General features: G+C 44.8%; 1 protein-coding gene across 1 annotated transcript in view; it reads right to left on the bottom strand.

Annotated features, from left to right (window-relative positions):
- Positions 1 to 19,200, bottom strand: part of LOC147709409 (calpain-13-like) — a 454,206-nt gene that overhangs the window by 100,735 nt on the left and 334,271 nt on the right. Inside the window, exon 17 of the mRNA XM_086925978.1 lies at positions 16,916 to 16,966. Coding sequence (XP_086782104.1) covers positions 16,916 to 16,966 — 51 coding nt within the window. The remainder of the gene's footprint in view (positions 1 to 16,915; positions 16,967 to 19,200) is intronic.

The following is a 19,200-nucleotide window of genomic DNA, read 5'->3' on the forward strand; positions in this document are numbered from 1 at the left end:
GACAGCGAGGATGGTCCAAGGCCAAGGGTAGACCTGGCGACTCTGAAAAAGACAACAAGGTGTCATCAATGTCACGAGATCGGGCATTGGAGGCGCGAGTGTCCTCATAACCCAGAAAATCAGGTACAGGAGGAGGAAGAGGAGAGTCAGGCCCCTCAAGTACCAAGAACAACAGTAGTAAAGCTCAAGGCGGCAAAAGGGGGGACTTCCGCTCCTAGAGCCCCTGTTCCCCAGCCACCGAAAATTGCGGCAGGGAATAGGACTTACCAGCAGATGCCTCTCCTGGTAGATGGAGACGAATACTATCACTTTGACCCAGTGACAGGACGGTGTCTGAATGAAGAGGAAGAGTGCACCTTAGGAGCAGTATTAGAGATAGATCACAGAGGACCCTTCGTAGAAGCTGATGTAGCCGGACACCCCACCACCTTTCTGGTGGATACGGGTGCGACTCGTTCTACTGTACGGTCCGCAGTGGTCCCTAACTTGCCTCTTTCCGGACAAACTATCCAAGTTGTCGGAGTCGCAAATAGGAAGATGACAAATCCATTGACTGAGCCAGCTCCAGTAAGAATAGGAAACTTCAGGGACAACCATCAATTCGTGGTATGTGATTCTAGTCCTGTGTGTCTGCTAGGAAGAGACTTATTATGCAAACTTAATTGTACCATCTATTGTACACCTAAGGGAGTGGAGCTAGAGACGAACGATGATGATCCTGCCTTTAAAGTTGCAAACACGCGGGTGTGCATAGAACTGTATCCTGCACTAACAGTGGAGGAACTCCCCTGGGATTTGAGAGAGACAGTCAGACAGGAAGTTTGGGACTTTATAGGAGAAGAGATTAGACTGATCAAAGGTGTGGAGCCAGTTAGGATACAAGTGAGACCTAATGCAGAATTTCCAAGAACACCCCAGTACAAGCTGACCCCAGAAACAATTGCGGGAATAAAACCTGTGATTGAATCCATGATTAGACAGGGAATCCTGAAGGAAATAATGGGCAGTCCGTGTAACTCTCCGATCATGGGCTTGCAGAAGCCTAGCGGGAAGTTCAGGATTGTGCAGGATTTACGAAAAGTGAACGACATCGTCGTTCCATCCTGTCCAGTGGTACCGAATCCATCAGTAATATTGTTTCAAATTCCAGCACAGGCGGAGAGGTTCACAGTGATCGACTTATGTCAGGCATTTTTCTCAATACCGTTACATGAGGAGAGCCAATTTCTTTTCGCTTTTAAGCTGGAAAATCGTGTGTTAACATGGTGTCGTATCCCACAGGGGTACACAGAAAGCCCATTGATCTTTAATCAATTATTGAAAAGAAATCTTGAAAGTCTAGTGCTGCCTCAGAACTCGGTTCTTGTACAGTACATAGATGACCTCCTTGTTGCGTCAGAGACAGAAGATGCCTGTAGAATAGACACCATCGCTTTGTTGAACCATCTGGCAGAGAATAGTCACAAGGTATCTCCCAGCAAGCTACAATACTGTCTCCCAGAAGTACAGTATTTGGGACACAGAATAGAGAAGGGAATAAGGAAAGTGTCTCCAGACAGAATAGAGGCGATAATGAAAATGATGGTGCCTTCAACACAAAGAGAGGTTAGAATGTTCCTGGGAATGGTTGGCTACTGTCGCCAGTGGATTGCTAATTTCTCACTAAAGGCGAAGCCCTTACAGAAACTGACGCTCAAGGACGTGAGTGATCCGGTACCATGGGACACAGACTGCATGATGGCTGTCCTTGAGTTGAGAGAGGACTGATGTTGTGCTCCGACTCCGGGAATGCCTGATTACACCAAATTGTTTTCATTGTTCTGCTGCGAGCGAGAGGGTTGCGCGTTAGCAGTTTTGACCCAAGATCACGGAGGTGTCCGTAGACCAGTTGCTTATTTCTCGGCTACTTTAGACCCAGTAGCCGCAGCGTTGCCCGGATGTCTCAAATCCGTTGCTACAACAGGTGTCAGCATTGAGAGATGTGAGAGTATTGTGATGGGACATCCATTGGTGGTACATGTTCCACATTCAGTAGAACTGTTAATGACCAGGACCAAAACACAGCACCTGACTAACAACAGGCTCACACGCTATGAGCAGGTTATACTTGCTGCGGAGAATGTGACCCTAAAGAGGTGCTCGGTTTTGAACCCTGCTACACTGATGCCATTGCCAAATGTTTTAGATGATGATTGTGACGACAATGACTGCCTTGAAGTGACTGAACTGTGCACCAAACCTAGACCAGACATTGTCGATGAGCCTTTGGAAGACCCTGATGAACTTCTCTTTGTAGATGGTTCATGTATAAGAGACAATGCTGGACAGTTAAGAGCGGCTTTTACTGTTTGCACGATTCATGGGATAATCAAAGCTGCCTGCTTAGGAGTACACTCCGCTCAGGTGGTTGATGCGTGCCTGTTTGGCAGCCAATAAAATTTGAGTCACCATATACACCGACAGCCGATAAGGGTTTGGTGTGGTTCACAACTTCGGTCAGTTGTGGTCTCAAAGGGGTTACATGACATCATCAGGTTCCCCTATCAGGAATGGAGAATTTGTCAGGTTATTGCTGGAAGCTCTGCAGGGACCAGCAGAAATCGCTGTGGTGAAATGTACATCACATAGCAAAGGTGCTGATTTTGTGTCCCTGGGAAATCGTTATGCGGACGAAGTTGCACGATATTGTGCCGAGCAAGCTTACTCATTCACTGACCAGGTTATCGAGGGAATGCATAGAGGGACCAAGCTAAACATGATACTTGAAGTGGCAGATACTTGGGATGAATTGAGGAAGATGCAAGAGCAAGCGTCAGACTTCGAGAAAAGAGTGTGGGTGACTTCTGGCTGTACCAAAGGGGATCTGGATTTGTGGATTTCGGCAGATGGGAGAGCTGTGTTGCCGAATGAACTAGTGAGTCCGATGGCTCGACAGATACATGGTTCTGTGCATTTGGGAAGAGATGCAATGATACGAGTGTTCAGGCAGACTTGGTATAATCCCAAGTTTAGAACGGCTGCAGAAGCGGTGTGTCAGAGGTGTGTTACGTGTCAACAGATGAAAGTTGGGAAAAGGACACCAGTCACGTTAAGTCATGTGGGGAGTTCTGGAGGGCCTTTTAACGGAATGCAACTGGATTTCATTGAGATGCCGAAGTGTAATAGCCTCAGATATGTCTTGGTAATTGTGTGTGTGTTCTCCAGATGGGTTGAGGCTTATCCCACTTGTAGGTGCGATACACTCACGGTAGCGAAATTATTGTTGAGGGAATTAGTGCCTAGATTCGGGGTCCCGACCTCTTTGGAATCGGACAGAGGGACACATTTTAACAGTGAAGTTGTGAAGATGCTCTGCTCTGCACTGAACATTGATCAGAGACTGCATTGTAGCTATCGGCCGGAGGCTTATGGCATAGTGGAGCAAATAAATGGAACACTCAAAGCACGAATGGCGAAAGTGTGTTTATCCACGTCCCTGAAATGGCCAGATGCTTTACCGTTGGTGTTAATGAGCATGCGTAGTACACCATACAGGAGAACAGGACTTTCACCTCATGAGGTGCTGATGGGAAGAGCTATGAGATTGCCGTCCGTCCCCTCAGCAGCCTTGCTAAATATCACAGATGATCTGATTCTTGACTACTGCAAAGGACTATCTGACGTCATCCATTCTGTGTCTCTTCAGGTGCAGACTGCGGAAATCCCGACTTCTAGAGACCTTTGTCACGACCTATGTCCCGGAGACTGGGTTCTAGTGCGGAAGCACGTGAGGAAGAGCTGCTTGGACGTCCGCTGGCGAGGGCCGTTCCAAGTCATTCTGGTGACGAACACTGCTGTGAAGTGCGGCGGATTGCCAAATTGGATACATGCTTCTCACACCCGAAGAGTCCCAGCGCCCCTGGAAGAAACAGCTCTTCTCGTTGAAGGAAATCCAGCTGTGGAGGAAGATCCACTAGAGGGGACAAGTCAAGCTGTGGGGGCGTCTGAAGAGGCTGGTAACTCATCCAACCGAGCTGAGGGAGATCACAACGGCAGTGACACAGAATCCGCCTCAGAAGAAGGAAGCTGCTGTGAAGGTGATCTTGACCCTGAAAGAGCTGAAGGCAGTGATGAGCAAGTTGTGCCGTCAAGAAGCAGAGGAGTGAATCGCACAGAGGCAAGTTGGCCTGAAAGGCGGAAGAGGCTAAACGTGAGGCTGACCTCTGAAAGAGATCTTGCACCTGTATCTGAAGAATCAGACCCGGAAGGTGAAAGCAAGGAGTCAGAGGAGAAGGGTCCAAGAAGATCAAGGAGGGTGAGAGTACCTTGCAGAAGATACGCCACTCCGGAGTGGACCTACCCCTTGACAAATGCCAGGTGTGCTGAGATCCGGGAGGGTGAGGTCGGTGCTTGTGACCGATACGACTCCTAATGTTAAGTTGGAGGTGATACTGTTGGTACCTGGACTGGAAATAGAAGGTTTACTGACAATCACTGTTCCTAACCCCCCTCTCCTAAGCAAGATAAATGACTTGATCCTAAATAGACTGGTTTTTCCTACATTTGGCCCTGAAATACCTGCCTATGAATCAATAGTCCTTCACATGGAACTCTTGGATTACGTACTCTGTGCACTTGGAGAAAATCTTATCATTGATGCGCAGTAAAGACTTTATAAATAGCTGCTAAAGTTACTTAGAGCCGAGTGGAAGAAGAAGAAATTTAGGGACATCCTTAGAGGACGGAGAAGGGTTAGGATCACCTGAATACGAAATGGAAGACGAAGATCTGAAAGGGGATCTCTGCTTCTAGGTGTGGTTCGAGAAATTCATAAAGCCAAGCAAGAGACTTTGTGTTGCTGAGACTTTGTGTTGCTGCTGGAATCGAATCATACTGTCTGAGACCATGGAGGCTGGGAACCTGACTCGTAGGGCAAAATGTATTATAGGTACACTTATAGGGGTAGTGATATTCTTTATATTTTTTGTAGTTTTAATTTCTTATTTAGCACCACAAGAGCAGGAAGCGGAGGTCAAGGGAACACCTACACCTACCACTCCTAGCCAGAAGGAGGTAAACATAGGAGCCGAGAAAGCTTTGCTAGCAGAAGAAAGCCGTAGATTACATGCTGATTTGTCCAAAGGAAACTTTGGGAAGAATGCGCATGCCAAGTTGTTGTATGAGTACATTGATGCGATGGATGCGAAGGATTGTTATGTGTGTATGCAGTTGCCAGCTTCAGTAGATGAGGGTATTAGATACCATCACCTGCCGTTGACATATGGAATTTCATGTAGTTTGCTGCTTAGCATACTTTATGAGCGGACTCATTTTGAATATTTCTTTTCAAATTATGATGCTGTGCTACCGGAAGTCCCAAATTATAAGCACCTGAACAAGTGGGATTATTATAAATCAGAGGATAGACTTAGATACTTTTTCATCCCAACCCGAGCAATAGACACCTCATACGCACACCGACACAACTTGACAACAGGTTGAAGATAGATTTCAAAAACAAAAGCAGTTACAGACGTCAGGTCAGGGCACAGTAGATTGGACGGATGAGGAGCTTGGACGTAAGTCAAAGGGAAGCTATGGTCCGATAGCTTTGGACGTGGTGCAGAAAGGGAAGTTGTGTTTGCATAGACCAAAGACGTATTACGAAAATGTGTATGTGGGCGAGACAACTTGTGAACACACTTTCAAGATAGAATATTACACCAAGGATTTCCTGAAGAGCGTGGTACAAGTGATCCCTATGGTGTACTTTGTTTGTGGGAAAAATGCGTACGTGAGGTTGCCGGATAAGTGGTATGGGACATGCTACCTGGCGATTATCTTTCCTAAAATATATCACACTGAGAATTTTGCTCAGGGGGAGGGTGGCATATTGACAAGGGTAAAGAGAGGAGAAAGTGCTGGTGCAATAGAGGGAGATGTGTTTGGAGCTGCGATGCCAATGTTGGGAGTGATTTTAAATGACGTAAAGATACGGAGATTAGCAACAGTGGTGGATGAATTATCGATGAGTACGGCAAAATCACTGGTGTTAATTCATGGTGAGATGTTGTCAATAAGGGTGATGGTTTTACAGAACCGTCTTGCCTTAGACGTTCTTTTAGCGAAAGAGGGCGGAGTCTGTAAACTTTTAAAGGTTCAGGAATGTTGCACGTGTATTCCGGACAATTCCAAGGATCTGAAGAAATATATATGCAACATTACTGCAATTCACTATGAGATTAACGATTTGACACAAGAGAATACATGGGAAAAGGTTGGCAAGGGGTTTGGGAGTGTTGGAAATTGGTTTGCTAACCTGGAAGGAGTTTTCTTGGATATGTGCTGGAACCCCTTATCATCATAGTGTCATGCCTGATTGGATTGTGGGGTTTGTTGAGATTGTATAAATGGTATAGATCAAATAGACTGGCAAGGTCGATGAGGGTACAAGAGCAGAGAATGGAGGACTTGCAGGACAATCAATATCGAAGTCTAAGGGCATTAAAAATGCTCAGGTGAGGGAACGTCGTAACAAGTGCTGTGTAGCTCGGTCCCTACCCTAAGGAATGTGGGTTGGTGGTGATGACACAGGTCATCAAAGGGGGGACTGAGAGAGCGCAAAACTGTGTTAGAAATTGTAGGGGTGCACCATATTCACGAGTAATCAGCACGCGCATATATAGAGGATTATAATCATGTTTAAATGTGACACAGAGCTATGAACCCATGTGCTAGAACTTACATAGCTGTAACGAAAAGCGCTTTTGAAAATACTAATGTCATGTTAACTTAGAAATGTGTTTGTAGAGTAATACTAATTCAGATAAAGGATGCTTAAATAGGCATTGATGTATTTAAATGCATGTTTAGAAATTCACTATTGTATTCATGTAACGACATAGAAGTGTTTAGTTAGAGAATGTATTCCTTTTGCTATAATGATGTAGGCCTAATGAGCGAAAAATGTTTGCCAATGTTAGGGGGTGACATCCCGAAACGTGCAGAGGCCCAGGTGGGGAGGAAGGCCGTGTAGGCCGAACTAAGAATGTTTCACATTACATTAAATCATGGAAGTGTCTTTCCTAGAAGGTTGCTTTAGAAAATTAATTGCAAGTAGCATGGTACTGTGAATCGATTTATGTGCGTTCCTTTGCAGGTGCAAGGTTAACCAGAGATAGTAGAGAAGGGCCCATTGTATATGAGCGTTAGGATGGTAGTCCCAGACATAGAGGAGTGGCTGCGGAATTTAGGGAAGCAACTTCAAGAGGAGAAAACTCTGCGACCCAAGGACGTTTTTCAACGAACAAGGATGAAGATGTCGTAATGAATTTTGTTTGAAAGTTAATACCTCAGAGAGGGGCGTACCTCAGGGCGTGTCGCCCATATTGTGGGGTTTGTGTTAGGGACAGCATCCCGGGTACGAGAGCAGAGCAGATGCGCACGAGGGCGAAGAAAGATGCTGGGTAGGCAGAGAGCTTTGCTATGCGAGATGAGTTCATAGGCTAAGTCCAAACTAAGTGAGTGAACTTCTTTGGAAGTCACCACGGCTGACACCTTTGTTAGGAGGGAACTTTGTTAAGTAGGATGTCACTTGGTATAGTGTAGGGACAGATTAATCTGAATTTCTCACACGGACTCACCAATGTAGTCTAATCTTGCCTGTCTGAAAAATGTCAACTTCTACAAAGGTTTTAATGTCTGAAGGTGAAACATTTGACTGGGACAAACAAAGAACTTCTAATTAAAAAGGGTCCAACACCTGTCACCTATGAAGCTACTGCATTTTTGTGGAAAGGTGCTTGAAAAGTTTTCCACCCTTTACACAAAACTGGGAATGGCAAGTAATCTTATTTAGGGTCTTATTTAGGGTCATTCCTCTCGATGACAAAAACAATGTCAAACTTCTTAAGCTCCTTGTGAAATCTCAGTTCAGGTCAAAATGAGTTGAGTTTATCAAAAGATTAAGAGGCTGACTGTCAGGTTTGATGATGATGAAGGTGGCTAATAGGTGTTTAGCCAAATGAGAGGATAACTGCAGTAATATCTTTGAATCAGGAGTTGGCATTAACATCAGTAGAACCGACAAATGCTTATTTTGGTACAAAGGGGACACAGGTTATGAAAGACTGGTGACAACAAATCACACGGTATGCAATCACAAAAAGGTCATTTTGAATGTTAAAACCCATTTCACAAATTGGAAACGTTTTTCAGACTCGAAAAATGGGTTCTGTGACCTCTACCAAAATGCAATTTGGAAGAGGTGCGAAAGGGATGTTCCTTCAAAATTGTAACATATGGTACCCTATGTATCAATGGGTTGTGACTGTAATTCCAGTTGCAAGCCAGTCATGAGTTATCGACTCCCAAGTTGTGTAGCAGCTGATTTGCACAGAGAAAGGGAACACCCCTGGTCTTCTTCCCCTTTGTGAATTGGGGTAGCAACCTAAGGGAGAGCAGGTAATGGCCCAGGGGCCCATTGTCTGCTCCCCTTTAGGCTTTCCAAAATGGAACATTGGCTGCTTTGGGAAAGACATGTTTGTCGTTTTATTTTGGAATGCAATCATAGTAATAGTGGTCTGCTGACCCAAGCAAGCCACCAATCCAATGATTGCACTCAATCACAGGAGATCTCAAATTGAGACCAGCCTAAAGAATATTAACCCCTTCGAAGCTAATGACGAGCTGGGCTCGTCATGGCGCTTACCTGCCGTGCGCGGATGACAAGGCCAGCTCGTCATGATTTATGGACTTTTTGTTTTTTTAGCGCAGGACGGGAAAACGCCTAGCAGCCATGTGGTTAATACGATATGCCGTTTTGCAACCCCGTCTGATTGCCTATCAGTACATAAGCCAGTTCGTGAAATCTTATGTGATTTGTATAAAATCAGTGAGAAATTTGGGACCGATTTATGAAAATCTAATTTTAGTACATTAGGCCCATATTGGTTAAAGGCACATGAAAGAATATTGTAGGATAGTTGTGTTATTTTGATTTGCCTTCTTTTTTACGCCAACATCTTTGTGCTTTTCCATTGTAGTCAGAGGCTCTTCAGCACAGGATGTGAAAGTGAGATTAAAATAGTTTGCACATATATATAATATTCTAGCATTCTAGGCGGGAACTGAGTTCTTTTGAGTGAACCATGCAGGAGTTAGATCTAAGGGTCAATTTTGCCAAGTCCTTTGCCATGGTCTGTGGCCCGAAAGGGGTAAAATCCCGCAGGCTTGTGATAAGGGACTCGATTATTGCAAAAGTTGATAGCTTCAACTACCTGGGAAATCTATTCCACAAAACCTTAAGCTGGGATCCGTTAACATCAACGCGTGTACAAAAAGCTACCCAATCTATTGAGGATATTTTTGTTTCTCTAGCAAACTGGGGCAAAAACCGGTTGCAGAATTGAAATCCCTATACAAAGCAAAATGCATCCCGGTTGTAACATACGGTGCAGGTGTATGGGGTACGCAATCCTGCAACAATATCCAAGAAATGGAAACAAGTTCATAAAACGCCTCATATATGTTCCAAAAAGTACCTCTAACATCTTTTGTCACACTGAGGTAGGCTTAGAATTTGTGAGTGACATCATCCATGTTTCCCCCCTACTGCTTTGGATTAAGGTTTGGCGCTCAGATGACCTGAAACTAACTAAGGAAATACTACTAGACTGTCTTAAGCTTGAGCATTGTGATAAGATCCCATGGCTATCATATGACAAGGATACCTTCCTTAGGATAGGTTTGGGCCCTATCTTCTCGGATGTTGAGACTAATGGCGCTGAAACAAAGCAACTAATTAAAGAGGCCTATCGCTCAGACTTAGGTATGTTGCGAACCAGCGAGAATGCGGTCTACCGTAGGGGGAGGTTGTACCATCAACCTTACCTTTCATATATAGGGCAGACACAATGGTGTTTTTACTTAACTAGGTTCCGTTTGAATACATTACATTTTCTGTTTGCATTTCAACAACAGGTGGGTTGGTGTGAGAGTTTACCCTTGTGTGCTTGTAACAACAAAGTTTCTCAAAACACTCTCCATTTAATACTTTTTTGTTCCCTGTACAAAGATCCAAGGAGTAGATTTATTAGACCAATTCTGTTATCTCTTGCTTCCTTCAGACGCTTCGCTTGAAGTCACCTGATTGCCCTGATTGCTGCCTGACTGTCCAGATTGAGCGCTTGGTATCGTTAATGTGATTTGGTGCCTGCTTGACTTACTGCAGCGTTTGTATCGCGCCTAACATTGTTATTTTGCACACGTAATTTGTGCTCATTGGCCTGCATTGCGGGAAGGTTTAAAGCGCCTGCACTGTGTTTGAGATTTAATTGTACAGCATTTGGTGTACCTTGTCTCGCATTCCGGCTTTGCCCCAGTTTCGTTTCTGCTGCCGGGCAGCCATTTGGTGGAGTGTTTGTTGACATTGTATCTGCCCGTGTCTCCTCCCAGCTCCCGCCTCCCAGCTGCCCCGCCCACTCTCCATTTATGTCCAATGTCCCAACGCGCAGCGTCCACGCGCTACGGCCACGCCGATGGTGCGCCAAAGGTAAGCCCGTCTACGCCCATCCGCGCCTGGACCGCGCCCAGCGCCAGACCCCCTGCCCCCCGTGCTGCCCAGCCCTCCCGCATTACCTACGATGCCTCCACCCTCCTAGCCCTTAACCCCGGTCGCGCCCCCACCTGCGTCCAAGCCGCTCCTGGACACACCCATGGACCTTTCTCCTGCTACTCCTGCAAATTCAGCGGCACCGACAACATCTCCGCTAAGACCACACCACAGACTCCCGACCCCAATCACCTACAATGCATCCTTCTCAACACCCGCTCGGTCCACAGACACACCATCGACCTATGGAATCTACTAGACACCATCTCTCCAGACATCGCCTTCCTAACGGAAACATGGATAAACGCTTCCTCCGCACCAGACATCACCATTGACTATAAGATCACTCGCAAAGACCGTACCAGCCACACAGGAGGAGGAATCGCTATCGTCCATAAGAAATCAATCCGCATCTCAACCAGCTCAGACGTCAATCTCGCCAACTCCGAACACCTCCACTTCCAGATCCACATCGACCCCAAAACCACACTCAGAGGCACCCTCCTCTACAGACCACCAGGACCCCACGCAAAATTCAGTGAAGACATCACGGACTTCATCACTCCACACGCGCTCCCCTCCAAAGACTACATCCTTCTGGGAGACCTCAACTTTCACCTTGAAAAGATCAACGACCGCAACACCACCACCCTCTTGGACAACCTCGCCAACCTCGGACTTAAACAACTAGTCACTTCACCCACCCACATCGCAGGTCACACACTCGACCCCATCTTCACCTCCAGCAATCATGTCTCCTTCAGCCACACTACGGAGCTCCTCTGGACTGACCACAGCTGCGTTCACTTCACCTACAACAAGCCAAAACCCACCAACCACCTCCAACCAACTCTGCAAAGAAACTGGAACAAAATCACCACCGACCAGATCTCCGCATCGCTCCTTCTAAACACCCCAGCCCACTCTTCTAACCCAAACCAAGCCGCCGCCAACCTCACCCTATGGTTATCCAACACCGCCGACACCTTAGCACCACTGAAAAAACGTCAAAGCAAACCTGGCAGCAAGAATGCCTCATGGTTCAACGATGATCTTAAGAAGTCCAAGAAACTCTGCCGCTCCCTTGAAAAGGCCTGGAAAAAAGACCCAACCACTAGCACCAAGGACGCCTTCAAAAACGCCACCCGCACTCACCACCAACTAATCCGAAAGGCCAAGAAAACAGCATTCAAGGATCGACTAGACAACAACGCCCACAACAGCAAGGAACTCTTCAACATCGTCAAGGAATTTTCCAATCCCTCGGCCAACTCCAACGACATCACCCCCTCTCAAGCCCTCTGCGACTCCCTAGCCTCATTCTTCCACAACAAGATTGCAGACATCCACAACAGCTTCGACAACCATCCCGGAGACCAACCCACCCAACCATTTGCTGAACATTCTCCCCCCGTGAACACCCTTAACGAATGGAACCCAATCTCCACTGAGGACACCATCCGCCTGATGGACTCCATCCACTCAGGATCCCCCACAGACCCATGTCCTCATCACATCTTCAACAAAGCAGACTCCGTCATAGCACCGCACCTCCGAGACGTCATCATCTGCTCCTTCAACTCCGCCACCTTCCCGGAAGACTGGAAACACGCTGAACTCACAGCCCTTCTGAAAAAACCCACAGCGGACCCCACCGAACTCAAAAATTACCGCCCCATTTCGCTCCTTCCATTCCCGGCCAAAGTCATTGAGAAAGCTGTCAACAACCAACTCGCCGCTTTCCTCGAAGCCAACAAATCCCTCGACTCCTCACAATCTGGCTTCCGAGCAAAACACAGCACTGAGACCGCCCTCATCGCAGCAACAGACGACATTCGAACTCTACTGGACAATGGAGACACAGTCGCCCTCATCCTCCTCGACCTCTCTGCAGCATTCGACACAGTCTGCCACAACACCCTTTTACAATGCCTCAATAACATCGGAATACAAGGAAAAGCACTTGAATGGATCACCTCGTTCCTCACCGGAAGAACCCAGAGAGTCCGCCTCCCACCATTCAAGTCCGAGGCCACTGAAGTCATTTGTGGCGTACCACAAGGATCCTCACTCAGCCCCACCCTCTTCAACGTATACATGAGCCCCCTCGCGGCCATAGCCCGCCAACACAACCTCAACATCATCTCTTACGCGGATGACACTCAACTAATCCTTTCTCTCACCAATGACCCCAGCACCGCCAAAACCAACCTACACGAAGGAATGAAAGAAGTTGCCGAATGGATGAAACAAAGCCGTCTGAAACTGAACTCAGACAAAACAGAAGTCCTCATCTTAGGTACATCCCCCTCTGCATGGGACGACTCTTGGTGGCCGGAAGCCCTTGGAAAAGCACCCATCCCGACAGACCACGCACGGAACCTAGGCGTCATCCTGGATTCTTCACTCTCAATGAACAGACAAGTCAGCGCCGTATCCTCATCCTGCTTCAACATTCTTCGCATGCTCAAGAAAACATTCCGCTGGATCCACACCGAAACAAGGAAAACAGTCACCCATGCTCTGGTCACGAGCCGACTGGACTACGGAAACACCCTCTACGCAGGTACTACCGCTAAACTCCAGAAGAAACTCCAACGAATCCAAAACGCCTCAGCCAGGATCATATTAGACATCCCGTGCAACGAACACATCTCTGGTCACCTGAAAGACCTCCACTGGCTACCCGTCAATAAGAGAATCACTTTCCGACTGCTAACCCACGCACACAAATCACTCTACGACATCGGACCCGAATGCCTCAACTCACGACTGTCCTTCTACACCCCCTCCCGCCAACTACGTTCCTCCAGCCATGCCCTCGCCACTGTACCTCGCATCAATAAGACCACCATGGGAGGCAGATCCTTCTCATACCTGGCTGCTAAAACATGGAACTCACTCCCCGCTTACCTTCGCCTTACCCAGAACCACCTAGCATTCAGAAAGCAACTTAAAACGTGGATATTTGACAAGTAATCCTCCTCCCCTTTCTAAGCGCCTTGAGACCCTCCGGGTATGTAGTGCGCTATATAAATTCTCTGACTTGACTTGACTTGAATCCCGCTATTATAAAGAAGGATATGAACACCTACTCTCACTATCAACTCCAGCAATATGCAATGCAGTTCTTAGTTTTATCAGAGTAGCACTTAGCATCAGAAACCGATATTAATTATGTTTATGGATTGTTGATTCCCTCAAATGTGATCAGTTTAGAGTTGGGCACCAATATTCATTTATTGTATCTGTACTGGTAAAGTGTTTCTTTTAATACACATGAATTTTTTTAATCGATTTGTAAATCATGTATTGAAATTTATAATGTCTGGAATATTATTGCATGGTTCTTTTAAATTGTATAATATGTTATGTTATACTTTTATGATTCTGTTTCTATGAATCGAAATAAAGTTTTTAAAGTAAGTAAGTAAGAGTTAACCACTCTCTCAACATTCTCATGTGAAGTCTAGCTGCAATCCTTACTACTAAAGCTAGTATGCAAAGATAATAAGGATGAAAAGCGAGGCATCATCATTAATCTTTATTCGATTTGAATCAAACAAATCTTAAACGTTCATCAAAACACTATTACAATGATGTCGGAGCAATATTTACCCTCAATAAGAGGAGAAAACCATACATCTCATACACATGAATGAAACACCCTGATAAAACCACAAAACATAAAAACAGACTGGAGGTATCCTTAGGGATTGATCGTACAGTTAGGCTGGTCAAACTTGCCTAAAAGTCTGTGCTAAAATCAATGGTCAAATATACTTAGAAAGCAAGTTAGAGAATTTAGGACATATAAAACAATGTGCATGGTATCAGGCAAAGCAGCGGAATCACATAAAAAAGAGGCGAAGACTCAGAAGTCTTGTGCCAGCCCACGAACAAATGGGGAAAAAGGTTCTAAAGAAAATAGGTCAAAAGTTGGCTCTGGTGAATTGGCATATCAAGTAGCAAATATAATTAAATAGGATTTGGGGATCTCATCATAATGTAAAGCATTGAATATTTTTAAGCAAACCCATCTTTACCCTTTTTCCCAGGGCATGTTGTAAAAACGCTTTCTTAACCCGGGTAATATCTGCCTTTGTAACTGAGTTTGGATCAGAGGATACCTTTGGTTTTCCTACAGTGCTCAAATAATAGTTAACATAATTTAACCAAGGAATGTCACACTCACGATCCAGGACAAGACAATCCCTTAAAATCCTTCTGTTGGACTCTAATTCCGTCTTGGTCCAAATTGAGAAATGTAGAATTTAATGGGCTAATTTGACTATAATCCGAAAATAGCCATTCCCTCAGTACTTCATGCACGATCTCCATCTGAACACTTTAGGGTAACCTCTGGACTTTTCTTAATGGTTCGATTTTACCCCAAGAATTGGGTTACACTCCTTGTAACACCTGACCTCACAAACAAAGCTCGCTTTCGAAACACATTTAGCTTTGTAGAGATCAACAATTGATCTGATATGGGGTAAGGCGAGCTGCCTTGAAAACTCTTCAATGCGGTGCAATAATCTGTGCAGGGACTGCGTCTAGGCATTGAACAGAAATTGCCAATTCAGTTTGATATCCAATAGTAAGCCTAGGTAGCAGAATGCGAATCTGTGTGCCTGAAATGGTAAAATGTTTAGATTTAGTTTTGGCCAGGACAAAAACCATGGTAAAAGACTTTGAAAAATAGGTTTTCAGCCCAAACTGTCCACAAATAAGATAAACCGGTCTAGCAAATGCAGCAGACCATTGGCCGTACTTACAAGAAGAACAGTATTGTCAGCATAGAGCAAGGCCGGTACATACCTGTCCGTCACCCTCTTGACGGACATCCCTACACAAATCCACAAGGAAGGAGTCAAGCTGATTAATATATAAAATAAAAAGTACAGGAGTTACAACCCTGATGTACTCCCCTGGGAGCTTAACATGCGATGTCCATTCCCAGTTGGGGCCAAATCTTATTAACACCTCATGCCCTGAGTGCAAATCATGACGAGTTGCAATATCAATTCCAATGGACTCCAACATGGCCTAGAACTTTGACCTATGACATATTCCAAGGACGAGCTGAGGTCCATTAAAGCCATGTGTATGAAAAGCAACTCAAAAGTTAGAAAAAGTAATTTCTTGACATTTCATACTTTGTGCCCAGACTGGAGTCATCGTGGTGAAATCTTCAGACAGTTCTAAAGAGTGGATACGCCGCCTAACGACAGCAACTAAAATTAAGGGACATAGAAACTCCTGTGCATCTTGAAACTATCAACAGGCAGAATGCAAACATCTTCGAGAAGGGATAAAGGCTTATAATCTATGGAGCGTAATACAGATGATGTTAAGAAACTTATTACATGCTCTTCGTGTCGTAAATACTGGGCGTGACTATAACTGTTGGTTGGGTAAGAAGCAGATCATAATAGATTAGTTCTCTTTTAATATTTTCGTTTTTTTACCAGTCTTATAATGGGAAACATATTGTGCAATGTAATCTTATGGGAAGGTTTCATATCTTTTAGGTGTGGATACCAGTAACCCGCAAATGTTGCACAGAGGATCTCACAATAAAGACAATGATGATGGGAACAATGGCGAGTAATTATGTAGCACAACTATTCTAGATGGTCATAGAGACTGTAATGTGATTGGCCATACAAACTCTCCTACCTGATATTGAGCATCATTGATTACAGATCTGATTCTCACGAAATACCAATTATAGAGCAGTTTTATAATATAGCCTTATAACCCGCCGTAGAGGGCTAAACTGGCTATTAAAGCCCTCTCCAGCATTAAAGGCCCCGAGCCGAAGGCGAGTGCCTTTAACAAGGGAGAGGGACTTTAATAGCGGTATAGCCCATCTACGAAGGGCTATAAGGCTATTAGAACATTCTGTCACTAGAGGACAGAATGTTCTAACAAAACAAACAAAGCCTTTTGGGAGCGTGAGGGGATTGGAATCCCATCAGGTTCCCTGAAGCCTTTGTTCACAGCCGGAGCTGTGAACAAAGAAACATTGGAATGTTGGAGCTCCAGGCTTATACCAGCCATTATAAGCCCAGAGCACTCCATTGTTTTCAATGGAGCTCCCAACATTCCAATGTTCTAATAATACTACAAAGATGCTTATTATGAGTAACAATTGAAGGTCGAGTTGTACCTTCTACCCTTTACATTTTGTGTGCTTTCTTTATGATGAACATGCAACAACATAAGAGTAAATGATACATCTGCATAATATTAAGTGTAGGTGTAGGTGCGTTGTGAACATATGTACAGAAATGAAGTAATGCAGTTTCTTTTACCTACCTTATCAGCATATTGGGAAAATATTTGTTCAACAATATTTTCGTCCGGCTTCTGAAATATATTTAAGACCAAATAAATAGTAAATATTTTGTTGCTTATTCACCGCATATCAGCCATAACAGATCAATACTATGATGAAATAAAGAATATGTACCTAATTATATGACTATTACACTGTTTAAAATATATTCAGTCAAGATTATTGATCATTTTGCTGCTGGATTTTCAACATTTAGTGATCTCAGGAGTCAACTAATTACCTTAAAGTTGGGTTTCCACAACTGAAACAAGAACCCCGATGCACCGAATTGGGTTTCTAGGCGCTAATTCATTTACACTAGCAGAAACGTTTGACTGTCTATTTAGACCTTTACATGCAAGAAAACCTGGTTATGTGGCGTGGAAATCGATTGTTTGGTTACTGTGTGCACTGGGCATGAGAAATTAGCTTAAAAACAACATAGGGCCTGATAAGGTAAATTTGTGGTGGAGATGCAGTGGCAGTCGTGGACTGTCTCACCAGTGGTCCGACCTTCATATTACGAGTACAGCGGTCAGACCACAATTGGACGACCATGACTGCCAGGGATCTGCGATCCCTGGCTGTGGTGCGGTGGTCAGAGGCTCCAAGCTTATTCGGAGTTTCCTTACCACCACATTTTTCATGGCAGTGAGGAAACTAAAGGGGCCCCAAAGGGTCCCCTGTTGCCTCAGGTCCATGGGATGCGGCAGGGGTGACATATAGTGGGCCCCTCCTGTCTGCATGCACCCTCTTGCCTGCACGGAATTGGCTGTACAGTCCATGCCATGCAGGAACAGGCTTTGGCGGCCCATCCTGGTGCCTTTTTAATAGGCACGCTGAGGGAATGTCAAGGACCGGCCGCCAGACCACGTAGTAACTTGAAATCTGGTGGGCGGCTGGCGGTGAGGTTTGGCGTGGTGGGAGCAGGGCGGTGGAGGGATGGCACGCTCCCACACTGCCAAACTCAGAATCAGGCTCATAGTCAGAAATGCGCAGACATGCACAAAGTAACTGCATAACGTCTTTCACCCCGGAAAGGAGACAATCTCACTCCTTGAGAAGATAGCAGATAGCCTTTTTGCCAGGTTGTTAAACTAAAGGGTACATTCCCATATTTCATAAGGGTGCAGGCGAAGGAGTCTCTCCAATGGAAATAACATTTTTGATGTTGAGAAAAAACTGCCTTACATCATTGGAAGATTTGGCTTATATCCAACACAAGCAGGTAATCAGTCCAAACTAGAGTGTCCATGGGAATTTATGAAAACAGTACAAGTTTAATGTACTCAGTAAATTAACATAAAAGAGAAAACTTAGAGCACACACACACAAACACATACACACACACATATATATATATATATATATATATATATATATATATATATATTTCATATATTTCATTTAATTTCAAATAGCTTTATTCAACAGCATGTGTCATAAAAGCATTGAATAGCATATATACAATAAAATAGAATCTGTACAATAAAAAGGGTAAAAGGTCATGTAATACAGAGGGTTGTTTAAAAAGCCTCAAAGCCTCATACGATAAAATGAACAGCAGCATATTTGGTTAAAAAAACATTAAACAAGTATCATAAAAGAGATTTCATTCTGGGGCATAGGGGACAAGTCAGTTGTAGTGAGCAGTGTATAACAATGTGTAGGGTGCTAGTGCTAGCTATATCATAATTAATATTTTCAGAGTTACATTGTAGACCAATATAGTATATGGTTTAAACACATATATTAAGTCATGTGTCTACTTTAGGATCACACCTTGTATGGCTCTATTTCTGATTAGCCAGGCTCGGCCTAAGAACTTGGCCACTCCGTATGAAAATAGGACACTGGGATCAGATTTTAGAATGCGCAGGGAAGTCGCGGGTGCCCATGTCGCTACATATTGGTTTTATCCACTTGCTCATAGATATAGCGTATGCGGGGCAAGCAAAGAGGACATGGGCAATGCACTCGACCAAAGCTCCGCAGCACGGACAGTGCTCTGTCATGTTCTCGGATGTAGGCCACTTTGCCATATGGGTGTTAACAGGGAGCGTGCCAAACCTAAATTGAATGTACAGGGTCCTATCTTGTGGGACCTGGATCACATCTAGGTAAGTCTCCGGATATCTGGTTTGCTTAAACAAGATCTGTCAATCTACCCAACATTGGCTTGCATAATTCTTGCCTGTCAAACAAGTCCCAATAGTATCTCTAAAGTTCCACTTTACACGGCGGAGTCTGGGTATCCCATAAATCT

The sequence above is a fragment of the Lissotriton vulgaris genome, chromosome 6 (assembly GCF_964263255.1).
Source record: "Lissotriton vulgaris chromosome 6, aLisVul1.2, whole genome shotgun sequence".
NCBI lineage: Eukaryota > Metazoa > Chordata > Amphibia > Caudata > Salamandridae > Lissotriton > Lissotriton vulgaris.